The sequence below is a fragment of the Grus americana genome, chromosome 9, assembly GCF_028858705.1.
Source record: "Grus americana isolate bGruAme1 chromosome 9, bGruAme1.mat, whole genome shotgun sequence".
In the NCBI taxonomy this organism is placed as follows: Eukaryota; Metazoa; Chordata; class Aves; order Gruiformes; family Gruidae; genus Grus; species Grus americana.
The window spans coordinates 2,684,153-2,712,077 of NC_072860.1; the positions used below are offsets into that span (position 1 = coordinate 2,684,153).

Sequence of the window (27,925 nt, forward strand, 5' to 3'; positions counted from 1 at the left end):
CTGGACACTGGAAAGAACAGAACTGTTTGTCAGGATTTTAACCATGTTTACAGCTGTTACTGTACCCACTGCAAAAATTCCAATGCAGAAATAAATCCCCCAAACACACTATGAACTCAGAGGACAAGCCATTTTTGCTTCCTTTCTCCTATCACTGCTCTTTGGGACCAGAAAGCCACTAAAGTAAATTCAGCAGAGAGATATCCCTGAGGGTACAAAGCAGAGTACTGAAAATGGATAGAAAGTCACCATTAAAAAAAAAAAATTAAAAGAGGAAAGTAAATTACATCAGCCACTTGAAGCGCTGCTGCTTCACAGCCAATAACAGAAAGCTTTTCTGGGAAGCAATTTCTTTTGCAGCATATGGTTGACAGTGGGCATTCAGCCTGCATCAGTTTAAAAAATATGAATCTTCTGAGATTGTAAGAGTGCTGCTCTCTCTAACAAGGAGAAAGAAAGAAGTAGAAATTAGAGAGCAGCACGGGAATCAAGATATATTTGTGACATGCCTCTACCAAAAGCTTGCATCAACAAGAATAAAAACATATGGCCAAGGATCCCTTTGGTTTAATGCTGCCCAAATTCTCAGAAGCTTGTGGGGGTTTTTTCCCATATATACCTCTAGGAAAGTGTTAAAAAAAAAAAAAAAGCAAACAGAATACAACTACTTTCATATAAGCTGCCAAACAAGTCTGAAAAATATTTTAGGGAATCTGTGTGAACAGTACAGACATTGACACGGGCTGGTAATCTAAACCCTAAGTTTCAGCCCTCTCACAGAATGCTTCCAGAGCTTCAGCCTTTCCCATCATCCACAAAATAAGTTTATTTCCTTAAGCTATGAAAAAGTGTTGCTGAAGCTGCTGACAGCTCATTTTAACTGTACTTGGGACTTCACCTTATACTTAAGAAGGAAGAAAAGGGACTTCTACGCAGATCATTCGATGTCTAAAGGTAGATTCCCATATCAGTTAGAAAATGAAGAAAAAGATTTTCTGAATTGTGGGTTATTTTCAATTCTACTTAAAGCAAATTATCGGAAGCATCAGGAAACAGTAAATAGTTTGGTTCTCGGCACTACAGAGAGAATAGAGCTCTGTCTGTGTCTCTTTTCAAGGCTGAGTTAACTGAAAAAAGACAACACATGAAAAATTCATTAGAAGGTACAGCGTGGCAATAGAGTGCTTGAAAGACTGACTGCTGCATGCCTGGTAATGGAGACTGCCTAAATAGGTATAAAAGGCAGGCCACTTGCTGCTGACTTGATAAAGTATTACAGAGGAAGAAATAAGATTGGTGCTTCATCCAGAAGAAATCTTTCTTGCTAATCAAAGTCAACTGAAGCCTGACTCCTTCCTCTTCAGTTTAAAAAACCCCACCATTTTCCTAGAAAAAAAGAAAACATTGCAAAGTTAAGGTATAGCTATATCTACTAATTCTTGTAATAAAAAAAAGGGAAGAAACAGAAAGAGGAAGTAAAGATACGCCTACCTTGATTAACAGATCTTTTGTCTCCTTTTGCTGACGAGTAGAGTGTCTCTGTGAGGATTTGTACACTTTAGGATGATGACAGGAAAGTGAGAAAAAGAAAGGGTAGGCCCTTGACAAACAATTTTTAAATAAAATTATTCCTGAATGTAGACAATATTTCTATATAAACCATGCAACGAGGAGTAGCAATCCATGTGCCTCCCACATCTTTACCAGCATTTGCACTAATACACATGTTCGTATGACTGTCAGATTTATTCTATACAACTTGTTTCCAACGTTCTGTACCTCGACATCCTGAACACTGGATAAAGAAGTTGATTAAATCCAGAAGTGCTATGTCCCTGTCTTGTTTATATGATTCAATCCAGTCGTCCACCACAGACTGTCAAGAAAAAAAGAATACTTATCAGAGACTCTTAAAAAGTATTTTATTAAAGGCAAATGACTTATTCTTTTCAGAATATCATTTTATAACTGAGCATTTATTTTGCATAATTATACATGTGTACAAATTCAGAAATCTATACACCTTCTCTCAGGGTGGAGACAGAACAAATATTGTTAAAGAACAGAACTATATGCATTGTTTTATGGTATTATAATTGTATAAACACAGGTTCAAATTGAAATTACTGTAATTCCTCAAAACTCTACATGCAGTATTTATCCAGTTTCAAAATTATGTTGATAAAACAAACACTATGATTCCATTCAGAATGACCAACATATATTCCCTAAAAAACTAATGAGCAGAAATACTTTGGGTTAAAAACTGAATTTATATTGCATAGTGAACATCTCAGTATTTATAAAGGCCAAAGTAGTGTACCAGTCATTCAGAAACACTGTACATAGTTCAGGAAGACAGAAAGCAATGAGGAATTCTTTCTAAATAAAAATAATACACAGGAGTTGGTCTTAAAGCATTTAGGAGTCAGTAAGTCACCTGAACCACAGTATATGAAGCTGAGTCACAGTTTCAAACTGCGCTCATAAGCAGCCAGGAGATATTTTTATAATCACTGATAGGCAGGCGTAACACGGAGTCATTATTATGAATGGGAGGAGGACAGAAAGCATACAAGTGTCAAAAACGTTTGTCTTTTGTCATATAAAAGGGGATAGAAAATGTGCCTCAGTAGCTTGATGACAAAGGGCACTAAATGAATTTTGCCAATCAACATAAAAGTGCAATCACAGCATCAGAAAGAGTTAATGGCAGATATACATCAGCTGAAAGGAACGCAGAGACATACAACGGTAAAACCTATAGCTGCTTCCCATACAGACACTTTACCCTACAGTTCTGACTACAAAACCCTATCAGAGCTGTGCAGACCCACAATTTTTAAAACTCCAGATGCAGGTAAAATGAAGCAATGAGGACAAAGCAAACAAAGTAACTATGGAAATGCTTTAAAACTGTTCTAAAAAAGCAAGAAGGTTGTATGAGGTCCTTCTTCAGCCTGCTTCATGCTTAAGGAAGACAAGTATGGCTTCCTTTCATAGCACTAAAATCCAGTATTCCAATCTCCTCAGTTATATAAACACCGAAGGGAAGGAATTGTGTGTAATTAATGTAACCAAATACTATGTTTTATTTATTTTATGAGAGAGAAAAAAAATATCTTTACTGTTCCATACATGTGGCAGCATTCATTAAGAGAAGCTTGATTATGCTATCAGAGCACACCCTGCAAATGTATTATTTTATTTTGGAGTTCAGGTTTGCAATTCATTTCTATAAAATTAATTTTAAAAAATCCTAAACACATACACACCACCACCACCCCCCATGCAACCAGCTTCCAACCGCACTGAAAAAGAATGAATGGGAAAGACAAAATCCAAACAATTCAACCTCTTAAAAAAATTTGCCTCTTTCTAAACCGGTAGATACAAGGATAGGATCTTAAAAAATCCCTCTGCAGTTTCTAGCTTATCCAGCTGCAAACTTCCCTAATTGCCAGTGGGACCTTAGCAAGCGTACGAGAAAGGGGAAGCAGCAAGAAAACAGTTGTGTATGTACGAAAGACATACACAACTCTGAACTGAGCCAAAACACTCCATGTTTAACATAGATCACTACACTGATTCTTAACCCAAGACAGGATGAGACTATCAGTATTACCATGTTATTCAACAACCAGCATGAATCTCTAAACATGCAATTTGCCAGGAAACTAAGTTTTTAGAGATTTGTCTACCAATACACACACACATGCATGCACAGTAGGAGAAGCAATCTCATGAAGAGGTCCATCTGCTACTTAGAAGAAATTAAAAAGGAAGTCTTGGCCTCAAACTAATCTTCACACAAGTTGAAGAAACATGAAGCAGCAGCACAAAAGCAGTTATCTAGAATGCTTCATTGCTATTCCATCATGAATTTAGACTTGTTCCTGTAAGTATCAATCATTTCAATCAATCAGCAGAATTCTCCAAGGCACATAAAACCAAACGTAGCCAAATGTAAAAATTGTTTACTAAACCAAATATTGACAAAGCTTAATGACCAGACTGCAGGTGTACTACCAACTTAAAACATTAGTTTGAACAGCTGTATTAGTGTAGATATCAGAACAACATGCAATTGCCAGCAGCTATTTTTTTCACTGAAGAAAACAGTAGCTGTGCTGGGTCAGACCACAGTTTCACCTGCCCAACAGGGCTTACACTCATAGGGAAAAGCGTTAGAATAGGGCAAGAATATACCGGTACCTCCGAGTTACTCTCTCAGACCCTTAAGATCCTAGCATATTTCTTCCTTCATGAATGTGTCTGAACCAGGAATTTTTATACCTACATCATCTCACAGCAATGTTTCTCAAAGGTTAATGATTCACCACAAAAAAAAGAATATTTGTTTTGTTTTGAACTTCCCAATTGCTAGATCTATTTGATGCCACCTAATTCTTATGGAAGAAGAGAAAACAAACCTCAACCCCCTATTTGTATTTTCCATGCTTCTGTCTAGTCACCTCTTTCGAGGCAGAAGAATTCTCCTCTGTGCTGTGAAGTACTTCCATATTTTTGTCTTTGCTCACTCTCGTCACCCATCTCTTAACAGTTTCTGAAGTCTACTACATTCTTCTTTGAGCCTAGGAAATCTCAGATGCTTGTCCTGAGTGTTAATAACTAGTTCAGCAGTATCTGTACACTGTCCACAGCCTAGTCTCACATAAAACATTCCCTGTAGAAGCAAGGCTGGCCTGAGAGACTCCTTTCCACATTCAGTCTTACTCCCATTTCTTGCTACAACATACTGTCCCTTCAGCTATAGCACTGCATCTGTTTCTGAACTGTTCTATAAATATTGCCAGTGAACCCATCTGGACTAAAAGAAAAGGGAGAGTGGAAGACAAAGACTTGGAGGAATATCTTTCCATTTTGTTTCTGCCTCTTTTAAACAATTATTTAATTGATTTTTTGCAGCACTAATTCAAAACTGTAGAATCAGTGCAGCTCATCTCCCTTCTGATATTTTTTGTCCCTTCATACAGAAAGAATTATGAGCCACATATTATGTCCTTGGACACTAAGGGCCCACTGTGTCCTACCTAGTATAGTACTTGTAGTTTCAACCCAGAACCATAATGTAATTCACAGAAAAATAAAGACAAGCAGCTGATCTTAAGACTCACAGACCAGACCTGAAGCAATGCAGAGTCTTTAGTGGCAGCAAAATCAGAGTGAAGGTTCTGAGCAGGGATAGCAGGCAAAGACTGCCTCCTGTGTCATCTGGACCTAGCAGAAGATTGACAAAGCTTTAACTAAAATTTTGAATGCTTGGGTTGGAATGCTCTTACCTAACTTTATATACACAGCCCATGTAGTCACACAAGCTAGTCACTCCCTTTATACTCAACATAGCATCTATATCTCTGCAGACATGCATACGCATATATAGTCAATATTCAGTGGAGTTGTCAGCATAATTCATCTGTCTAGAGCAGGTATGCATGTGAGATGAGATGGCTCCTGCTTAAAAATGCTTGTGATTACACCAAGATCTCCACTGACTGGCTAAGGTGCTTACGGTGACGAGTCACATGCAGGCACCTGACCTGTCAGCATCAGTACAGACTCATACAAACTGTATTAACTAATCTCTAAAAATCGGAGGGGTATGTTCGAGTGTATCAAAATAACACCCACAGATCTACATCATTCAACCCCTCATGCATATTTGGCATGCTTGTTGGTAAATTTTTTTAAAGATTACAGTTTAAGGCAGCAGGAGATAATGAAGCCAGACTACATATGCTACAACAGTTGGAACTCAATCAAACTGTTGACTTCTGATGTAACAGAAAAGAGCTACAACAACTGAAAACACAAGGATGAAAAAATAAAAACTATACACATCAGATCTAAAATAGAGACAAGTATCAACTGAACCAAGAAAAAACACCAGTAATTCAAATACTAGGAAAAAGGTCAAATACGAGTGAAAAAGAAATCAAACAATAGGCAATAATGTAGCAAAAAGGTACAACAAGCAATTCTTGCCAGAAAAGGAATTATTTTGCATAAACATGCACAGAGAGAAAGACTCCTATTAAAAAAAAAAAAAAAAAAAAAAAAAAAGACTTCTAACCAACAGTCCACAGGTTACAGCAAACCCTCCAGGATGATTTTATCTTGTTAACAGCTTCCATCCAGTCACCCTGTTTTCAAGAGCTTCTCAGACACAAGCAAAGAGCAAACTCAGGGCAACAACCCATATTTGATCACCATCTTGCCCAGAGGTATCCTGCCCTGGCCCCCTGCCTGTCATCTGTCCCAAACACAGAACTGATATTGCGGTGAAGGCACACGTGGTGACAGGAGGAGGGAAGGACCAGACAGCTCTTTGGGAAAGAGGTAGCTACAAGTGGGCTCCATACACCAGAAGAATTCATCCCCACGAGTCTTTTTGCCTACTTCTGCAAAACACTTGTGAAAGATGGTAGGAATAGACTGCATGAGTTGTTCTGGTGGTACCCATCCGCATCCAGATGTTTTTACCTTCAGATACAGTAGAGAGCATGGATTTACCATATGGAAATGTGCACTTACATGCTGTGCATTAAATACATGATAAATTCAGCATTCCTGGGAAGCACAAGATCTCCAGTACACGTGCCGCAGCACTCTGCCCAGGTGCAGGAAATCCATGTTTTTGGGACTCACCAAACTCAATGCACATGCACAAGGAAAGGGCTCCCCTGACAACGAGGTTATAAAGCACAACAAATGAGAAATTGCACAGAAGAGCCCTACCTTCTCATCTTCATTACCAGATCGGAGTGAGGCAAGGAGTACTGGAAGTAAATTTTAAGCAAAGTAAAAAAATTATCTAGCTCAGTTACATAGATAAAACCTCAAGATTACTCCAGTAACACCCACATGACCCTCTGCCTCTCCCTGCTGCCAGAAAACAGCTATACCTACAAAGCTGGAGAGGGATTGTTTACAAGGGCAGGGAGTGACAGGACAAAGGGTAATGGCCTTAAACTGAAGGAGGGTAGGTTTAGATCAGAGATTAGGAATAAATTCTGCCCTGTGAGGGTGGCGAGGCACTGGAACAGGTTGCCCAGAGAAGTTGTGGGTGCCCCATCCCTGGAAGTGTTCCAGGCCAGGTTGAATGGGGCTTTGGGCAACCTGGGCTAGTGGAGGGTGTCCCTGCCCAGGGCAGGGGGTGGGAACTAGATGGGCTTTAGGGTCCCTTCCTACCCAAACCATTCTATGATTCTATGACATATATATACACACACAGACATACACCTATACGCATATATATGTGTGTATATATAGATACACATAGATGCACTGCATCTCTTGGTCACTCAGCGTAACAAGTACATGTTACAAAAATGAGACTCTTAAGCGTACTTTTTAATCTGAAAATGCTTCTATTCTTATGAGAACTGAGTGAAAAATCAATGTCTTCTGCAAATGGCAGATAATGTATAGTACAAATACATAGTCAGTAGAGAGATTTTCAAAAGCCCGTAAGAGCTTTCAAGAGAATCTCACAGAAGTTAACACTCTAGTGTATCTGTTTCAAGAACTACCATGCAGCATAATTTGAAGAATATGCTAAATAGGCAACCCTACTAAATAAGAAGCTTACATAAGTCAAGCAAGTAGCAGAATAGATCCATAGTCTGAGTAAACAATTTAAAATCAATCATGGAGACTTGCAGATATATTGACCTTCACATCTCAAAGTCTGCTGAAAGATAAATAGGAACATTTTATAGTATTGAAGAGACACAGCAACTTGGATTGCCAGTAAAAGCAAAAGTCTGATGCAATGAATGAAATAATGAAGCTAGTTATCTTATTACCTCCTGGAGGCTTTACAGCTATGAATTCACTTCATATTCCTTCAGTGCAAGAACATTACTACATTTAGGAGCATTAAGTGCTGGAAGAACCAGAGGGATTAACTGCAGATGATACCTTGCCAGCTCATGTAAATTAGCACAGTCCCACTAAATATTAATGAAAGTTGATTTCAAAAAAAGCTATTTCACAATTTAAATTAAGTAACAATCTGGCAGCAGTGCTACTAACACAAAGTGAAAACAAATGACACTATATACGAAGTGCATGTTCAAGTGTAAGATCTGAGTCAACTGTAAACCAAGGCAAATCAAGTATAAAGAACATTTAAATAATTTGCCGTTTCACACAACTGATCGTGGATATGCTTCATTTACAGTGAACATGACAGAACAAAAAATGACTCTAGAATGGGTGTGCAGCATGTTTACATTAAAGGTGGTGGTGGGGAAAACCCCAAAAATCAAAGCTTATACTAACATCTTCTGCCAAAAAAACCAAAGGTACTCAAATGAATTCAAAGCTTATTAAAACAAAAAAAGAATGCACAGAGAAGTTAAAGATTTCAATTATCTATATAAAGAGCAGCCCGAAGAGAAGACAAAAGCTAGAAAATATGCTTTAACAGACAGTGCAAAGAACAGAGTACACTGAAAATAAGAACACAGGGAAAGAAAGGGAAGCAGTGAAAGACTTATAGTGCTCTGCGTAAAAGGTTTTTTTAAGTGAATCTGTGCAGGTTTTTTAAAAAATAATAAAAGTCTTCTAAGGTCAAATTTTGTGAAGACCAAATTACACAGACAGTTACCGGGGAGAAGGTAGTTCCTAACATGTGAAAAGTATGTGCAATTTAAGATTGTGCATTAGACTTCAAGATGACTGTTTGGTTGCGTTTCAAATTGCAGGCAGTAAGTCTAATATACACTCATTGAAAAATGTAATATAAAGTTAATAAAAAAGAACTGTAGATTGAGAAGCTGCAATTTATTCTTTTTCTTCTAAAGATGGTCATTTTAAATTACAAAAGAGTTCACACTTTTCTAACACCTAGCAAGCACTTTCTGAAAAGCCCAAATGATTCTTTTTTAAAAATCTTACTTTAACGTAACAGTACCTATTTCTTGGGTTTTGCCTCAGTCTTCACCAGCAAGTGCTCTAGCCACGCAGCCTGAGTCACAGAAGGCAAAGGCAGGGACCGGGAGAGTGAAGAACCGCCCACTGTAGATCAGGTTCGAGACCACCTAAGGAACCTTAAGGTACACATGAAGGAACCTCATGAAGTTCAACAAGGCCAAGTGCAAGGTCCTGCACATGGGTTGTGGCAATCCCAAGCACAACTACAGGCTGGGTGCAGAATGGATTGAGACCAGTCCTGAGGAGAAGGACCTGGAGGTGTTGGTTGACGAGAAGCTCAACATGAGCCGGCAGTGTGCATCTGTAGCCCAGAAAGGCAACCGTGTCCTGGACCGCATGCAAAGCAGCATGACCAGCAGGTCGAGGGAGGTGATCCTGCCCCTCTACTCCGCTCTTGTGAGACCCCACCTGGAGTACTGCGTCCAGCTCTGGGGTCCCCAGTACAAGAAGGGCATGGAGCTGTTGGTGTGAGTCCAGAGGAGGCCATGAAGACGACCAGAGGGCTGGAGCACCTCTCGTATGAAGACAGACTGAGACAGTTAGGGTTGTTCAGCCTGGAGAAGAAAAGGCTCTGGGGTGACCTTCCAGCAGCCTTCCAGTACCTAAAGGGGCTACAGGAAAGCTGGAGAGGGACTGTTTACAAGGGCAGGGAGTGACAGGACAAAGGGTAATGGCCTTAAACTGAAGGAGGGTAGGTTTAGACCAGAGATTAGGAATAAATTCTGCCCTGTGAAGGTGGTGAGGCACTGGAACAGGTTGCCCAGAGAAGTTGTGGGTGCCCCAACCCTGGAAGTGTTCCAGGCCAGGTCGGATGGGGCTTTGAGCAACCTGGGCTAGTGGAGGGTGTCACTGCCCATGGCAGGGGGGTGGAACTAGGTGATCTTTAAGGTCCCTTCCAACCCAAACCATTCTGTTATTCTATGGAAACAAAATCAGTTATTCCAATAAGAGAAACCCAACAATTTATTAAAAAAAAACAATTCACGTTCCTTTGCTAAGCACAATTTGTAAAGAGTTCACAGATCACCCCAGATACTTCAAAAAAATGATGACACTCTGGAGAGCAAAAGACTTCTCTGGCTTTAAATATAATGGGTATTCTCATGTATAAATGTTTTCACACACTGCACTGCTGGCACAGGTGTTCACATTAACAGCAAAATCATCACCCTACATCTTGTAACAACACAAGGGAAAAGAATTCTTGTTTGATGACTGCAGAAAAAATCATTTGGTATTAAAGGATACGCTTATAATTAATTAATGCTTCATCCAGTGGCTAAATTGTTCCTGGTATAACAAGCATGAAAACATCTATCTAGTTTTGATCTTGCTTTTCTTTTAATTCAGTAGCATACAACCAAAAGCAAAGCAAGATTATGCTGCAGAAGAAATCCATTTAGCAATATGAAAACTAAATACTAGTTTAAATGACAATAATAGTTGCAGCTATTTTACCCTGTAAGCTTTAGAGAATGCATACTTAAACTCCTAAGGAGTTTCTGAGGCAGTCTGGGAAAACCCAAAGTTATTACCCATCCTCCAAGTCAGAGAATACAGCATTGTTAAAATACAACAAAGGACAATCAAACTAAAACATGCCTTTAACACAAAAACATGGATAATATTTAATATCATATGTTTGTATATTGTTAATCTTCAAAGACTTTCACTCCCAGAAAGAGTTGAGGCAGATGCAGAGACACTATCCAGCAAAGAGGACTTCTAGTAGGGAGAAGAGACAAACGCAGGGAAAAGAAAGCCATTAAGACTACTGAAAACACAGACACCCCGAGCTGCAAACAGTCAGAGGTAGGGAGAATTCCCAAAATATTTTTGCCTTCTTATTCTCTTTCTTAACTGTCATTGTCAGTGACAAGACTTTTAGTACGATCCAGTTACAGCTGCTCAAATATCTATCTAAAAGCATATATAAAAAAATACAATTCCTCCTAAATAAGGTAGATATGGTGATGGTTAAACAGTCATTCTAATCAAAAATAAGTCTGAGCTGCTGCCAGAGATGAGCTGAATCAGGGAGCTGATCCAGCTGAAAAAAATCCACCAAAGTGTCAGGTTCTAATTAAATCTATTTCTTGGTGTGACTACAAAACACACAAGAAAGGTGTTAAAAACATCAGCTGTAGGTGTGGGAAAAGGTGGGACCAATCTGTTCAACAGCAGCCTCAGTTTATGCAAGATTAAAGCAGGCACATAACAATTCTTTCTAACCAGAACCACTGGAAGGACTAAGGAACATTGGGATTATCTATATTGCATAATGATTATGTGATTAAAATAACTGTGAGATAAAATTCCAGGGACTTGAGAGAAGTAAGCAAATCAAAGCTTAACACATGCAGAATGCATTAGGAACCAGCTGATAAAGCTGTGCAGTCACTGGGGCTTGCTCTGCTCTCAACTTCCTTCCCTGCGAGAAGCCACCCCAAGGAACAACCTCGCTCTCTGAGGGGGGCATCAGATGTCTTCTCCAAGGCCAGTGCCACCTCCTGCTCCACATTCACCAGCCCAGCTCCCCACTACAAATGCCAAGGTACCTATGACCACCAGGACAGGGGAGCAGCTACTGCAGCAAGACCTCAGGGGGAATGATGAAATTCAAAACTTTGGCTCTACCTCTACAGTTGCTAAAATTGGCCCACCCTAACTTCTAATTAACTGAAACTAATACTACTATTAGTACAGAAAAATGAGGGTTGTAAAAGAAGCTGTAGGCTTAATACAGGAATGGGTGCAATTCCATGGTCTGAGCTACACAGGGAGGTAGTATACAGACCATAATGGTCTATTTCTGCACTAAATGCTAAGAAAATACAAAAAATACTGAAATTATATAGGATATGCCATATTAACAAGATGCATAAAGACATAACGTCTTTGGAAGAACTATCTTGCATTTCCTGTACAGATCATCACATCTCAAATTGTAGAAAAAGACACTGGAGATACTAGGAGTTTCAATCAGAAAATAATTTCAGATACAGATGTTGACTAAACATCATCCAAACCTGATACATAATGGTAAAAGGAACTGGCAACCATGCCAGTAAGATGCTAGCGCATACAGAACAAAAAAAGAGCACTGCTGAAAGTGGTCAGGGTGTTTCTTTTATCTCTTTCATATTATTTCCAACAGCTCAAATGTGTAATTACAAGGGACGCATTTATTTTTTGCATGTACTAATTTTTAACCTCAGTCTGCAACAGGCAGATAAACACTGGAAATCAGTATAATATTGAAAATAATGTTGAAAATATTGTTAACATTTCAGAAGTAGTTTAAATTAATATTAATGAAAGATTTTTAATTCTTTCAAGCCAGAGAAGGGAAAAACCAAGATGTTCCTGCTCTGATACACATACTTTCTAGCCAGCGTAGAACTGCAAACAAGAGTCACAGCTTGCCAGCATAAGCCCAGTAGGTGCAAAGATGACAAAAATCTGAGGAACTGAAACATAAGAAACAAAGAAAACTTCTTCTCGTGACAGGGTAAGCAGTGCTACAAGTACAGCTTTACTCTTACAGGAAGGGAACCTCAAAAGGCTCAAATCCATGCATGCCAGGTGTGCAAGACAATAACAGCAAGGAACCATACGCATTCTTCATTTCTGGAGAGACAAAAGAACTGGTGGCACAACAAAAAATTCCATTTCAACACACTAGAAAGCTCTCTTTGGATACAAATCCTAAAATGGTTGTTGGCATATAATGGAGCCATATTTACTCTGAACCATGTCTAACTGACATCAAGATCACTTTTATTAGCTAAGCATAAGCAGAGACACCAAATACTGTTTTCAAAATCAGCATCTAATCCATAGTGAACTGCTAACATCAACTAAGGGTAACTGATAATGCAAATAGTATTACAGAGTAATCAAGGCATAGGTCTGTTCATGTTTTGGTATTGAACACCTCTTACAATTACTGCTGATTCTCTCTGATGTTCTGGGGGAGGTACAAAGCCCCTTTGCACACAAGAAAGAGAATACTTCTATGCTTGGTTTGACCAATACAGAAGTACAAACTTCATTACAGCTAATTGGTCAAAATTTACTTATGAGAAATTGTCAGACTGAGGCCTAAACAAAATGTGAGATCCTCACACACTCTTTACTTCCCTGCCAGCTTAATGCCAGGGTCAGACCAATGCAGAAATGCAGATTTAAGCTAACAGTCAGCTTCTGTACTGGGGCTCAGCTGGAGGAGTAGAGGTTCTCCTGCACCCTTTACTCCCGTTAGTGTAAACTCAGGCAGTTTAGACATGAGAAATGTCGATATAGTCTGTTCTGCCTACAGAGGTTTAGAGTAGGGAAATATAATAGATATAGCTGTACCCATAAAAACATTCAAGGAAAAAAAAAAAGAGACACACAAATGACAAAAAGCAGAAGAGTATCACATTTGCCTGAGAAAAAAAACATGGAGTCTAAAAAAACTCTATGAACAGTCTTAATGGACTAACAAAATGTACCCACAGAAGACATGAACAGCAGGTCATATGACACTTTATACACAGAAAGCTGCCAATAGAAAAACTTCTGAAGCAACTAACTGTACAAAAGGTTACAGAGCAAATTTAAAAGCAGTGACAACAATCTGAAATCAAGTTAATGTGGGTATGAAATTGATTTATAGAGTTCAAACGAGACTTAACACCAACACAACCGGCACTTCATAACAGAAGCAAAGATTTATATGCAAAGAGCAACTCTGAAGTTATGTATACTTGAAATACAAAATATTAATGTTGTTTCCCTGCAAGAACCAAACAGCAATAAGCCTGAAGAGTAGTAAATGAATCCTGTGATGAGAACCAAAATAGAGGAAAAACTTAAAAGAAGTGAGAATTGAGTTCAGCTACAAACTTCCATGAGTTGGCAACACAAAGCCAGAAAAATCTAACAACTAAATCCTGAGAGCAAACAGCAGGAGCAGATAGATCAGAAATGAAAGCACATGAAGCAAAATTCCCATGTAATCTCAGAATATATTAACTGAATTTTTCTGCATTTTCATTGCAAACTTAGAGTGCTACAGAAAAATGCAGGTTCGTATTACAGACAAAGAACAAAGTACTGAAAAATAATAGGTTCTGACAAATACAAATATATGGCACTTGTCTGAAAATTTGCAATACTGACAAGATTGCTAAAATTGGCCACAAAAAACCTGCATCGAAACTATGAAAAACAAAAGTGCCAAGCATTCCTAGTTTTTACATCAAAATCCCTAAGCGATTAAGGAAAAAGAAAAGTATAAAGACGCTAATAATTTTGGTTTATATAATCTTGGTTTCACATGGGATTATTGTCCAGAAGTGCAAGTTAAAAAATACTAAATCCTATTTTAATTGCATCCTCTTTCCCACTATAGGATTTCTTTCCTCCCTTTTTTTTTTTTTAAATATTTTTACCAATAGTAAAATTTTCAAAGATGTGCAAGTGACGCATACTCTTGAAATCAGAATCTGTGCTCCTAAGTACAGCTGAAGTCATTTATGGCTGTTTGCATCCCAGGCCTTCAAATAAACTTGCCTGTTCCTTTACCATTTGCTTATCACTTCTCCACTGCTTAAAATGTACTACCTACTTCTTCCTCAAATATGTAGGCTGGGCACATTTTAAGCATGTGCGTACACGTATATATGCACAAATATATACAGACACACCCATCTATATATGCGTACACAAATACTAAATTTCTCAAAACAATTCATTTGTATTTGAACTCCAAATGTTTCTTAACACAAACATGTAGACAATTTCTTTTTAGAATTTCATTTGCAGAAGACTTTTGATGGCATCTCCTTTGAAATAGATGAAATGTATCAAAGTCAATTCCACACACACAGAGTCATCAAATATCAAAGCAATCACCCATGACTTTTCATTTGGCTCCCACAAATATCAACAACTTTAAGACAAACATACTACAGAAAGCATATTGTATATTCTGTACCACACTAAAAGCAGAAAATAGACTCCAGATGTTTCCTCAAATCCTGCCAAAAACGAAATTTGAAGAAGTGTTGAAAACCAAGCAAAGTTGGAAGTCCTGACTTAAAACATGTAGGAAGAAGAGGCACAAGGAATCTGTAGCTTTGTTAGGAGTAAATTTGTTCTGTCTTCACCTACTAGAAAAGAAGGGTCAATCCTGAATAACTGTAAATACAGCAACTATGAAGAATAAAACCTCTCATTTTCTTCCTGTTTATTACTTCTTCAAAATTACATCTCAGACCTCTGATTTGAGACAGAGAGTAAATTTTCAACAGCTTTCACTCATTTGGGAGACTAGATTCCTTTGGGAGTTAATTAGACTTAGCTTTTAGCTACACTAAAAGTAATATTGAAAACGGGACTTGGCCCCTAATTTTCCTGATTTGTAATGTTCTTATGTTAGCACCACAAAGTCAAAACAAACTAACTGATATTGCATGAGTCCTGTTTTGTTGAAATGCAAAGTAAAGCAGGTTTGCTTAAACAGTCCTTCACTATGAATGACTGTTGGCTTTGCACTGCACCGGATGAACCATGTTTTGGGCCCATTGTTTCTCCTTTGAGTGTCAAAAACTAGCTGAAGCACAGTGGCTTACTAAAAGCACACAAGTACTGTCAAAACCAATCATCTATAGAGGTTCTTGAGGTGGGACTCATCTGGGCCAATAAATCCTCTAAGACCTCTGAAACTCATCAAAACATAAAGGAATAAGGAACACTTCCAGAGGCAATTCACTACAACTAATCTTAGATATTTATTTTACAATGAAAAATTGGCCTTCAGGATGTGTCCGTTTTTGTCCCTCGGACAGAGAGGAAGTCTAGGCTACTAGGAAGTCTATCCCTCATCTGCTGCCCTGGTGGGGACAGCAAGAAGAATGCAAGCTGCAGTGCAAAGTAGTCAAAAGTGCTTGTGTCAGCAGGTATTTTGGGGAAAAAAACCCAAACAAACAAGCAAACAAAAAACCTTGGATCCATCACTAATATCATTGCTATTTCCTCACATAAAACTTATTACAGGATATTCTTTCATGGACTGCCTAATACCAACATGTATTTTCAGTTTGGAAGTAATGAAGAAAATAATGGAGAATTTGAAATATAGGAACTTTCTGATCTGTCTCTTGTCTTTCAGAAGTATATATGACAGTCCTCAACTCAGTCAAAGCACATTCTGTCCCTTACTTTATCACACACAGTCTGTTGGACCAATCCAGGTTATGAAAAAATACAATTGTTTACAAAAGCCTACCTTCGACTGAACTTCTACAGTCAGGATATACTGAATTGTCAAGGGATAACACAATTAGTTATTTTACCTGCATAGCACTCTTCCCCAGCTTAACCACTTCAAACAAAGTGACAGGGTCCCCTTCTCCATTCTGCTGAGGGTGGCCATTAGCTCTTCCACGACTTGCTCCTCTAGCTCCAGATTCAGAACGACCCTTGTCTGCTGGAGACTTCCGAGGTTTCTTAGTGGCAGACTGGGCAAAGAAAACCAGCAGAATGAAAATTTATTATAGCTATATCTGAAATCACTCAATGTATCTTTATAAATTATAAATATTACACACACGTTTATATACTCACACATGTATATACACTCAAGTGTCACAGAATAAGCCAGGCTGGAAAGGATCTCAGGAGGTCTCCAGCCTGACCTCCTGCTCAAAGCAGGGTCAGCTATGAAATTCAACCAGGTTGCTCAGGGCTTTATCCAGTCAGGTACATATATTTTTATTTATCAGTAGTTGTTGAGGTACAACTTAAAGGCTATTCTAAGTAGTGGTGAATTCCCAATGTTGGAGTACCACTTCACGTCAATATCCATATTAGTCTTATTCAACACAAAGACAGTCAGCAACACGACTAAAACTAGATAAATGGTAGCAAATTACAGACAGGACAGATAAAGTATTTTATGTTGGCACACAAAATAGACTTTTAGAATAACTAATGATCTTTGGAAGACAAGTTATTTAAAACACTTGTCATGTTAACATTCATTTTCGGTATTTTCATTTTTATACAACTTTTATAAGAAACTGTGTACATAAAGAGTCACCTCTTCAACTCAGTTCAAATTAAATCACTGCATTTTTACAGCCAGATTTAGTAGATCATCATAATAGCCCCTTGCTTCAAAATTTTATGGGTTAAAACATTTTCCCTGTGAATCTAAATTCTTTAATGTAAATTTGCTCTAGATTCTTCAAGCTTACAATCAGCTGGTATAGATCCCACTGGTAAGAAGTCACCTAGTGAACAGTTTGCTCTGAATTTAAGCCACTTTATGCAAAAAAAAAAAAAAAAAAAAAAAAATTCTGGGGAAAATAACGTAAGATTCCTGCTATAATCTCACTTCCATATTCTATTCTTTCTCCCTACTGTGAGGCAGACAGAAGCAAAAGCTGCTGTCTTCCACAGAACAATGAAGCTATTTTGAGGAATTATGTTAAAGAAAACAACACACGCACACAACTCAAAGATTAAATTTAGGACAATATCCTCATGGTACCATTTACTTGAGTATATTGTCAGTCTATATTAAAGCTTTTAGTAAAGAACATGAAATCAACATTTTTGGTTGCATCGTCCAATTGCAGACACATTAAGAATTTTCCTGCAGAGGAAAGGGATCTAATTTCTGGAAGACAGCTGGTAGAAGACAGATCTGCAGTCTAGCTTTCCCCTTACTTTAAAAGGAGTCACTGCTGGTGGGACCAGAGAGCTAAAGGACAAGGTAGAGTGCAACTGCAACTGCCTCTTGCAAATATTCAATTAAGGACTTGCATACAAATGCACCTGGAAAGGTTAAAGTAACGGTACAGTCTCTGTGAAAAGTCATTTGGATAACATCTGCACTTATGATCAAAAGAATATGTGTTCTCCCTTAATGAATTTTTAAATATGTGCAAAGCTGCCTTTATCAGCAAGAAAGCTATCAATACATGAAATGTTTGAGCTCTACTGAGCTCCAAAGAGGCACAAGATCACTATTTAAGAAAATGGCAAAGAATTAGAATTAAATTGACTCTTTTGAGATATATAACCCATGTGCTTATTCAATATGGGTGACAGTAAGCTATAAGCACTTCAACCAGCTACAAGCACTGCTAAATGAAAGCAGGAATACAAGTTGACGCCCTTCACAGAAGCTAATGCAAGCCCCCTCCATACTCAGTTTTTCTCGATGTGTAATTCAAAGGGAGACATTAACCACTGCAAGGATGAAGGCAAAGCAAGTAGGAGATGGACACTAAATGCACACATCCAAAGATACCTTGTTAGTGGAAAGCAATGAGAAAAGCCACTCACACTGGCATGAATATTATGGACAAGCATGCACACGCTCAAAATGAGTAACCACTAGACACGTAAATGCTCAGTTTAAACTCCACTTTTGTCAAGTATCCTGGGGAAAGGGAGAGGCTTTGACCAAGACTCAGAGTTTGAATTAGAAGAGTGAGAACACCAGAGAGCTCTCAGAAAAGGTACAGAAATAACCAACAGATGTACTTTTGACAGATTTACTGGACAAAGCCACATTTTTCAAGCCCAGGAAAATATCTCAATATCCTGGACCTGAATTAACACCAGATATACTACTGAGTCTACTTGAATAAAGTTTCCCTCTGATACGGAATTTCTTTTGACGCTAAGAACATCTCTCACAGTGGAGAAACCAAGACTTTCATTCAACAAAAGCCATTCTGCATCCAAGCTGGGGTAGCTAAATCCATATGCAGGATCTGTATTGAAGCCTGCCTAAAGAGACAAAACAAGCAGAGAAAGGATCCTCCACTGAGAAACTAAAGAAAATCCAAAACTAGAACTTTCTGAGTTAGGCAGGGATTAACATTATCTTCAAGTGGAGAGGCACTAGAGGAAGGGTGTCCACCAGACTTCCACTCCAGAGCACTTCCACCCAGTAGGCACCTGACAGGAAGCCCAAGCTCAATCCCACTCCAGAGTGCAAATACGAAAGCAAGTCATACGTAGGTCCTTCAGCCTCCAGAAACTGCCTGGTACTCTAATTATTGCAAGCGCAAGGCACTGAAGTGAGAAACTGGCATTATCTTAGTCATTAACATACAATATTACAATGTTGTTGTGAGATATTACTTGCATGTAGTGTTCCTGAATGTACAGCAAGAAACTTTGCAGGCCATCTTGACAGATCTGAGCTTCAATAGGTTCCTACCTCTGAGTACAAAGTTGAATAGGTAATCCTATTTCAGGAGGAAAATTTTTTACAAGAGGAAAATTTTTGTGAAGAGGAAAATTGTTTCACAATGAGAACAGTCAGCCATTGGAATAATCTCCCCAGGGAAGTGGTGGATTCCCCAACATTGAACACTTTCAAGATTCTGCTGGACAGGGTGCTGGGCCATCTTGTCCAGATCGTGCTTTTGCCAAGAAAGGTTGGACCAGATGATCCTTGAGGTCCCTTCCAACCTGGTATTCTATGATTCTATCCCAGGATGGAGACATCCAACACCACTGAAGCAAGCGAAGGAAAAGCATGGACTGGTACATACACAAAACACAAAAAGGAATCCTTCATGATAGAGAATATATGTGGAATACGTGCAGAGGAAGGATGCTCTTGGAAGGAGAGTTGTAAAGTCAAGCTACAAATCTAAAAATTAAGTTTGGCATTGAGGATGCCAAACCGAGGTAGCCCTGCATCCCAAAAGAGAGATATCTGCATTCACAGGAAAGGGTGGTCCTTCAGCTCAACACGAAAAACCTCGTCCTCTAATGCCATGAAGAGCTTCCACATTGAAACAGCCCTGTCCAAGGATGAGTATGGCTCCAGTAAACCTGTCAGACTATCACTTATTGGTATAAAATGTGGTGTTTCATAAGATCAGAGTGAACTTGTAGCAAGTCTACTCTTATGAGGATCCACCAAATGGTCATCAAGATACAGGAAAAATAGAACCTCTGCTTCCTAACAGGAATAACAATTGTGGTTATCACTTGCCCCTTTACACCCTTTTAGCCAGAAATTTCCTGCCTCTTCCTAAAGTCCCCTTAAGCTGTCAGTCACACACGGTGGGTTGGGTTTTTTTTTTTCCAAGTGTCAGTCTGTCAGAATCCTGAGGTGGGTAAAGAACTGATTCTTCCAGACTCAAAACTGACTTTTCTCCTATTTATGAGAGGGATGTCTGAAAAGTCATGGAAAAGGCAAGCTAGTTAGCCATATTGTTTCTAAATGTATTGTGCTGGTTTTGGCTGGGATAGAGTTAGTTTTCTTCATAGTAGCTAGTAGGGACTATGCTTTGGATTTGTGCTGAAAACAGTGTGATAATGATGTTTTAGTTATTGCTGAGCAATGCTTACACAGCATCAAGACCTTTTCTGTTTCTCACACCATCCCACCAGCGAGTAGGCTGGGGGTGTGTAAGAAGTTGAGAGAGGACACAGCTGGGACGGCTGACCCAGACTGGCCAAAGGGATATTCCATACCATAGACCATATGACGTCATGCTCAGCATGAGATCCTGATCCCAGGAGGTGGGATTGCTGCTTGGAAACAGACTGGGCATCGGGGGTTTTTTTTTCCTCCACAAGTGGTGAGCAATTGCATTTGTGCATCACTTGTTTTATATGTTACTGTTGTTGTTATTCTCTTCCTTTGTTATCCTATTAAACTGTCCTTATCCCAACCCATGAGTTTTACCTTTTCCTTCCAACCCTCCCCATACAGCTGTGGGGTGGTGGGATGTGTATGTCTGTGAGCTAGCAACTGTGTGGTGCTTAGTTACCAGCTGGGGTTAAACCACAACACATATTCGCAAATCCTCGTAACTATTTCTATAATGCAGGCATCTGCTGCAATGGCAGAGCCAACACTGAGGTAAATGAGGACTACCAGAGGGAGGAATAAAGAAGAATGACAAGGTAAGAAAGCTTGAGACTTTTTAATCACACACCAAGGTGCTGCTTGGAGCTGTGAGCCCGTAGCAGTTAAATATGTGCTTTCACTCTGAGACCCAGGAAATGGTGGTGGTGTCAAAAGGGACTGAGCTGTAAACAAAAACAGAAATTACTAATAATGATTTTTCAGATCTGTGCAGTAGATTCGACTGACAACAACTAAAGCTGAGTATTTATACAGACCAGCATTAGGAAATTCAGAAGTTCCAGAATGTGCCACAGAACCAACTCTGGGTTCAATGGCCATATTGATGACCACATAGTTTACCTGTTGCTTTAAGGCTAAGACAAAGGCAAACAGGAAACAAAACACTTACCTTGACTGTAATTAAAATAAAATGATGACAATTCAGATTTTTGTAATAAATTAGCCAGATAATACTTTTCCTTTATGTCCTTAAAATGATTGTGAAGGGAAAAAAGTGACGCACATTTGTAAAATCAAGTAATACAGTCACAATTAATTCATACACTACCAAAAAAAAGTGAAAGTGTCTTGACATTTTCCATTAACTTTCCCAAGTTGATCTGATGCACTTCATGAAGAAATAAAGACAGTAAAAATGTTACAGGTCAGTAACTCCACCTAACCCGCCATCTCTATGTGCATTCATATTGCAAGTAATTTAAAGCAATACCCCATTTCTAAAGATAGCTAGAAGAAGCTTTTTAACCTTCCACTTAAGTAAGACCGAAGAATTTGTCTCTCAAAGGCATCATCCTCTTGAGAGGCCTTTGCATTACAACCTCATGTTAAGCAGAAGAGTGGTAATGTCTGAGCTCTTTACGAATTAATCCTGATTAAAAGAAAGGCAGCTACCGCACACTTTGTAACATCATCATGGTTATCTAGGGAGACATTCTTGGATTCGAATGGTCAGTCCTTTGGATTTTTTTCGTCATAGAAACAAACGAGGTGCTCCCTGTGCACTTCTCAACCTGTCAGTCGAATCTACTGCACAGATCTGAAAAATCATTATTAGTAATTTCTGTTTTCATTTGTAGCTCAGTCCCTTTTGACACCACCACCATTCCGTCTGTCTGTCCTGGGTCTCAGAGTGAAAGCCTCATCCCGCAAATACAGACAGATGCAGGTCCCCTAACGTCGAGCACATACAGAGCTGATTCGGCTATAGCACATGCTACAACAAAAAAAAAGCAGAGGCAGTGTTGGGGGGTGGTGTTGCTTTTTTCCCCTCTTTATTTAAAAACCTAGAAAGAGTTCTAAAATTCATCTTAAAGAATCAGGAGAGCCTGCTATAAAAGCTTGAACTACTTCAATTCTTCTAGCTGAGGCAATTGCTACCTAAAAATGACTATTTCCACAGAAAAAGTAATAGATCAGGTTGCCAAAAGTACAAGGATCATCCCATCAAAAGCTTAAAGGAAAAACTTCTAATGTCATTAGGATTTCTCCACCAGCAAGCTACAAATGGCAGGATAGAGCAGTCTTCACATACTGGCTGTATGTGCACTGCATTTCCACAGAACTACAGAAAGATTTATTCACTTCAGTTTTAAGGGCTAGACCTAAAATATCAGGCAAGCAAGCTGAAACAGGACACTGATGTAAGTCACACCAAACCACAAACCTCAACTACGATGAAAAGAAATTCTTCCAAGATGATTCCTTCCTACTATTAATCAGGACGTGTATGATTTGGAACTAGAAGGAAAACTCAATCCCCTGCAGTACCTAATACATGCTACAAGACTAAATAAGGCTAAGAGTCTGCTGCAGAGTTAAAATTTCACATATAAATGCAAAGATAAGATATTGTGGTTTGTCTCCTCCACACCAAAAAATACAAAAGGACCTGAAAGCAAAACCATACAGTCTGCGCTGGGGACAAAAAGATCAGAAGTGCCTTGTTCCATCTTGCCTTAACAGAAGAATCTGAGGAGAGGAGTTGGAGAAAGGCATGCTGTGGCCCTGAGCATGGGATGAGAGAGACACCAGCAGAGATATCAGAATTGCCATCTCTGGAACAGAAAGATTGACATTTCTTCTTATCCTCTGACTTAAAGAGGCTAATCTGTCTACTCCTACTTCAAAGCTGAAATATAGCCAGGGATCTCTCTCACTCCCTCAACCTCTAACAGCTGAGGTTTAATCCAAGCTATTCTGAGCTCCTGGGAAGGTAAAGCCAGGCAGGTTAAAATAAAGCATGCCAACAACATTGAACAGAGAGCTTTGATCCAAGAGAGAAGACAAAAAAGGACAGATAAATAACTGATCTGAGCCCAAGTCCACTAATGTGAAAGCAGCATGGCATCATAAACCCTTGGGCTTTCAAATCTCCTACCTAGAACAGGTGGGCGCATCCATAGCCATGTATTTCAATAACACAGCTGACGGAAAAGGTATTTTTGGCCAATGTCACTCAGCAACTTCAACCAGAGGACTGTTATAGGTCACTCCTTAAATACACCACACACAAATCACTAAATGTATATCCATCCAGATGGTATACTCACATGCAATATTGCATAAATACACACGCCAAACTATCTCACTGACTGGACAGATTCATTTCTTGGCCAGTCGTTCCACAGGTGTCTGGTCTACAAGACTCAGAGTTTAGAAGCAGACATAGGCAGGGGGAGGCCAGCCCCAGCCATTATCAATGCTAGAACAGGACATGGTGCAATGCCTGCTAAAGTCACTGCAGGGGTTGGTAAATTCAGGACAATCAAATTAGATTCTAAGAGATATTTTGAAGGATCAATGCATTCAATCTCTTTGCAAGTTGACCATCTAGTCTACTCAGTCAAGTACTCATTAGAATACTCTTTTATAGAAGTGGAGGGGCAACTTGGAAAGCAGTGTATTCAGGAAGAGAAGGTTCCTCAAAATATTAAGGTTCTCTACGAACTGAAGAGATCTTTGCTACAAATGGCTAATTTTCCAATGAGGACCATCTCCTTACAAAAGTCTCAAATCTACAAAGAGGAATGTCTGTCTGTAGAAAAGAGTTTGGAAAATCCTTTAGTAGTAGTCTATCTTTCTGATAATAGGTCAAGTCCATTCTATAACACTACAGCAGAAACCTATTTAAAACACATACATCCGTACAATTGATGGAGTACATTGTGTGCAGCTCTGTAATGGAACCACGCAGCTAGACAAAACAGCACAGAAGAGTAAACTCTCTTTCCAAAAGAGCTCAGTATGTTTATGGCAGATGTGTCACTGTAGCTGTGATGGCCTAAGGATATAAGCAAATCAGCATTTGCACAGAAAGATAAATCTTATTAGAACATATTTTAGTTAGGAAAAAAACTCCACAAAAAACAAAGAGCCTTTGAGCAGAAAAGCCTTTCTTTAGGTCTATAACAGAAATGAAAAACATCAAAGCTAAGTATCAGTTGAGAAAAACAGATCTGAATTTAACTAAATATTTCAATCTATTTCACATCCGAGAGTAAAGGTAGGTGGTACCTGTGGAGTAAATAAAAATGTTAGCAGATGGAAGAGTAGGGGGGAAAATGTCAGAGCTGCACCTCCTGTAAGAAACAGGTAATTCCCCTGTGGAAAGTGGATGTTAATAACGTGGATAGGTGAGCAATGTGGAGGAGGAGGGAAAGCAAAATACAATGTTTGCAAAGTCAACACCCCAATTATTAAGTCGGTGATTTTTAATATCAAATAATTTTATAAATTTAATTGCCTAGATTAAGACTTTCCAAGTTGTGTGCACTTCTCAAGAATATTAGACATTCAGTGGCTTTTTCCTTTTTGGTCATTTTTTTGCAGAAGAACCTTATTTATTCCTTTCTGTTGCTGCAGCATCAATTATGAACGCAGGATTTGATTGCGTATCCAAACACGTACATTTTGTCAAGTCACCCCAAAAAAGTCTACCAAAATGACTGAATTTGTGAACGAGTGCAGAGCAATGTATGTCATTTATCTTGACTTTAGCAACGTTGTCAACAGTCTCCCAAAGTATTCTTGTATCCGAGTTGGGAAGTTGTGATCTGGATGGGTAGATAACTAGATGGGTGGACAAGTGGTTGAACTGTTGGGCTCAGAGTGTAACGGTTAATGGATCATCCTCTACCTGGAGGCTGGGGATGAAGGAGTAAGACAGAAATCTAACTGGAACATGTCCAGTGTCCCATCTTTATCAGATAACCAGAGGGGCTGAGAAAGTGTGCTCCTGTCAAGTGTGCAGGTGACACCAAATTGGGAAGGAGATTGCCTGATGACATCAAGGGCAAGACTACTACTGACAGTCTGGAGGACTGGGCTAACAGTATACTCAAAATTCAACATGGACAAATGCAAAGACCTGCCCCTGGCAGAGGAATAAATCCCTGCACCAACACAGGCTGGAGACCAGCTAGTCAGGGAACAGCAGGGTCTTGGCAGACAGAAAACTGGACATGAGACAGCCATGTGCCTGAGCAGCAAAGGCCATCAGCACCCTGGGCTGTACCAACAGGAGTACAGCAGTGCACCAAGGAAAGTGATTATACCCTTTTACTCTGCACTTCTTAGCCCATATCTGGAATACCATGTCCAGTTCCAGTTTTGGCCCTCTCAATGAGAGAGAGATATTGATAAACTAGAACAAGTTCAGCAGAGGGCTACCAACATAGCTGGGGGGCTGTGAACACTTCCCCTGTGAGGATTTTTGCAGCAGCATACAGCGGGAGGACAACTGATAGTAGTTGTGAACTGAAACAAGAAAGGTTCTGATTGCCTACAAGGGAGAAATTTTTCACGAAATAAAATGAAATATGTTGCTGAGAGAAGCTGTGCACTCTCCAGCCTTGGTGGTTTTCAAGACCAGACTGGAAAAGCCCTGAGCAATGCGGTCTGATCCCAAAGCTGATCCTGCAATGAGACCTCCTGAGGTCTCCCCCAGCCTGATTCCATGATTGACCATCATTATTTCTCTTGCCTAAACCTCTTCCAGTCCTAATACACCCTTCTTGAGATTTTGGGGCAGAGGTCGAGAGGAGAAGAGAAACTAGAATTGCGCAAAGTATTCCAAATTTTGGCAAACCACAGTTTTATAAAGGACACAGTATTTGTTTTATTTTCTAGTCTCTTCCTCAGAGTTTTAAGACTGGATTTGGGGTGTGGTTTTTTTACCCCTATTGAGCATTAAGGTGATGCTTTCATGGAATCATCTCTGATAATCCTAAGGTCTTGCTCCTTAGTAGCAACGGTCAGCTCACAGCTGACAGCAGCTATGGCTGCTTCCTCTGTATGTTCATCACTTTATAATCATGTACACTTAACGAGCCTGGAGTTGTTCTAAGCATAATGAGCAATTGGCTCCTGTAGAAACTTGATAGCAGGACCAGTAAAGTGTATCAGCAAATATTCCATAAGAGCTACTAATAAGCTCAAATAGAGGGATCAGAAACACCTTTTCTAACATTCACCTTTCCAGTGAATGTGCGGTGGGTACAAACTACCACTAGCATTCCTACACTCTGACCACCTTCTGGGTTAGCAATCAGGTTGTACCATCCTCTTTTTATTAGATCTGCAAAAATGCATAGATTTACTTGAGATATTCTTAAGATAATTTCTGCTTTTGCTCTTTGTTTACAAGTTACATAAACAGATGACCCATTCTCTGTACATGCTGCTTCAAAGCTTCCTGTAAAGAAGCTCCATGTTTGTGAGCAAATCTGTCCATCTGATGAAGAATACATGCCATCATAGGAAACACTGTTCAAAAGCTTTCAGAAAGGATGGTAACATGCCCAGAAAGCCCAGGATTTAAAATGCTGTCTCCCAAATTAAGTCCAGAAACTGTGATGCAAATTGAAAACCAATATTAAGGAGGAGTTTGCTCCAGGTTGGCCAGCATGCTTGAGAGGAACACATAGTTCTGTCCATTCTTACAGACTCACTAGTCCATGCCTAAGGAGTTAGACTTAGGCTGGAAGGTCTTAGGGTAAATAAATGAATGAATCTCAATCTACTAGTGCTATAAAAATATATATATAGCACATTCATACTGGGAGTGTACTCATAGACAAAGATTAAGAGGAGAATCAAAACCATTAATAACAAACACAGAACTTCCCACCAAAAAAATCTTATTCCACAGTATGTACTTCAAGTGATATAATGAAGAGAATGACATCTGATGACCTTGAAGAACTAAAATAAAAGACAACATGACACAGAACTACTTCTGTATTTTCCAATAAATCGGTTACTTTATAAAATAAATGAAAATACAAGAGAAACCCTCCTTAAATACTATGTGCAATAAAGAATTGTTTCTGTATGTTCCCATTCATGGGCCAGCAATGGGCAAAGACTACTGAGGAACAGTAGCTCTTATGCAGCAGACAGTAATATTGTCTGCTGCACTATGCTAGAGAATAGGTTGAAGCAGCCAATCTATTTGTAGGACACAGTGGTATGTCAATCACCTGAATTTTTAAGATGTGTTAACAGATCTCCTGAGGTATTTAGTTAATACTGTGCTGCAACTCTTCCGTTCACATTAAGAGATTACCAGTTACTAAAAGGACAGCTCAAATGTCATTTGTCACATTAAATTCATTACAACTTTCAAAACAGAAAGTGGTTGTGCTTACTGAGATTATTCTCATGTCTGGAAGAATGTTGTAATATGACAATAACAATAAAATTGTAATGTTCATGTAAGTAGCTAGCGGAAGAAAAAATAATAGCTATTATGAGATCATTTTTATGTCCCTTTTTAAAGACTCCAAACATTGTTTGTATATCAATCTGATAAATATTTCATATTACAAGTCTTCATTAAGTTTGGCATTGGGCTCATTAAAAGCCTATTTGTATGACCACAAGATGATTAGATGAAAAACTGTTTGCAGTCAATTTTAAATAGATGCATAACAAAACAAAACTAAATGACACATACTGGAGGCCTGCCAGGACGGCCCCTTTTTCTTTTTCCTTTGACTTCTGCTTCTTCAAGCTCACTGCCAGCATCTGAATGTGCAGTAGTTTCATTTGTAGAATCCCTAGGGG

General features: G+C 39.1%; 1 protein-coding gene across 2 annotated transcripts in view; it reads right to left on the reverse strand.

Annotated features, from left to right (window-relative positions):
* The window catches only part of STAG1 (stromal antigen 1), a 195,369-nt gene that overhangs the window by 117,040 nt on the left and 50,404 nt on the right, over positions 1 to 27,925 (reverse strand). For both annotated transcript variants that reach the window (XM_054836104.1, XM_054836105.1), the window contains exons 3-5: positions 27,816 to 27,918; positions 16,305 to 16,469; positions 1,780 to 1,876 (exon numbers count right to left, since the gene is read on the reverse strand). In XM_054836104.1, the coding sequence (XP_054692079.1) occupies positions 1,780 to 1,876; positions 16,305 to 16,469; positions 27,816 to 27,918 (365 nt within the window). The remainder of the gene's footprint in view (positions 1 to 1,779; positions 1,877 to 16,304; positions 16,470 to 27,815; positions 27,919 to 27,925) is intronic.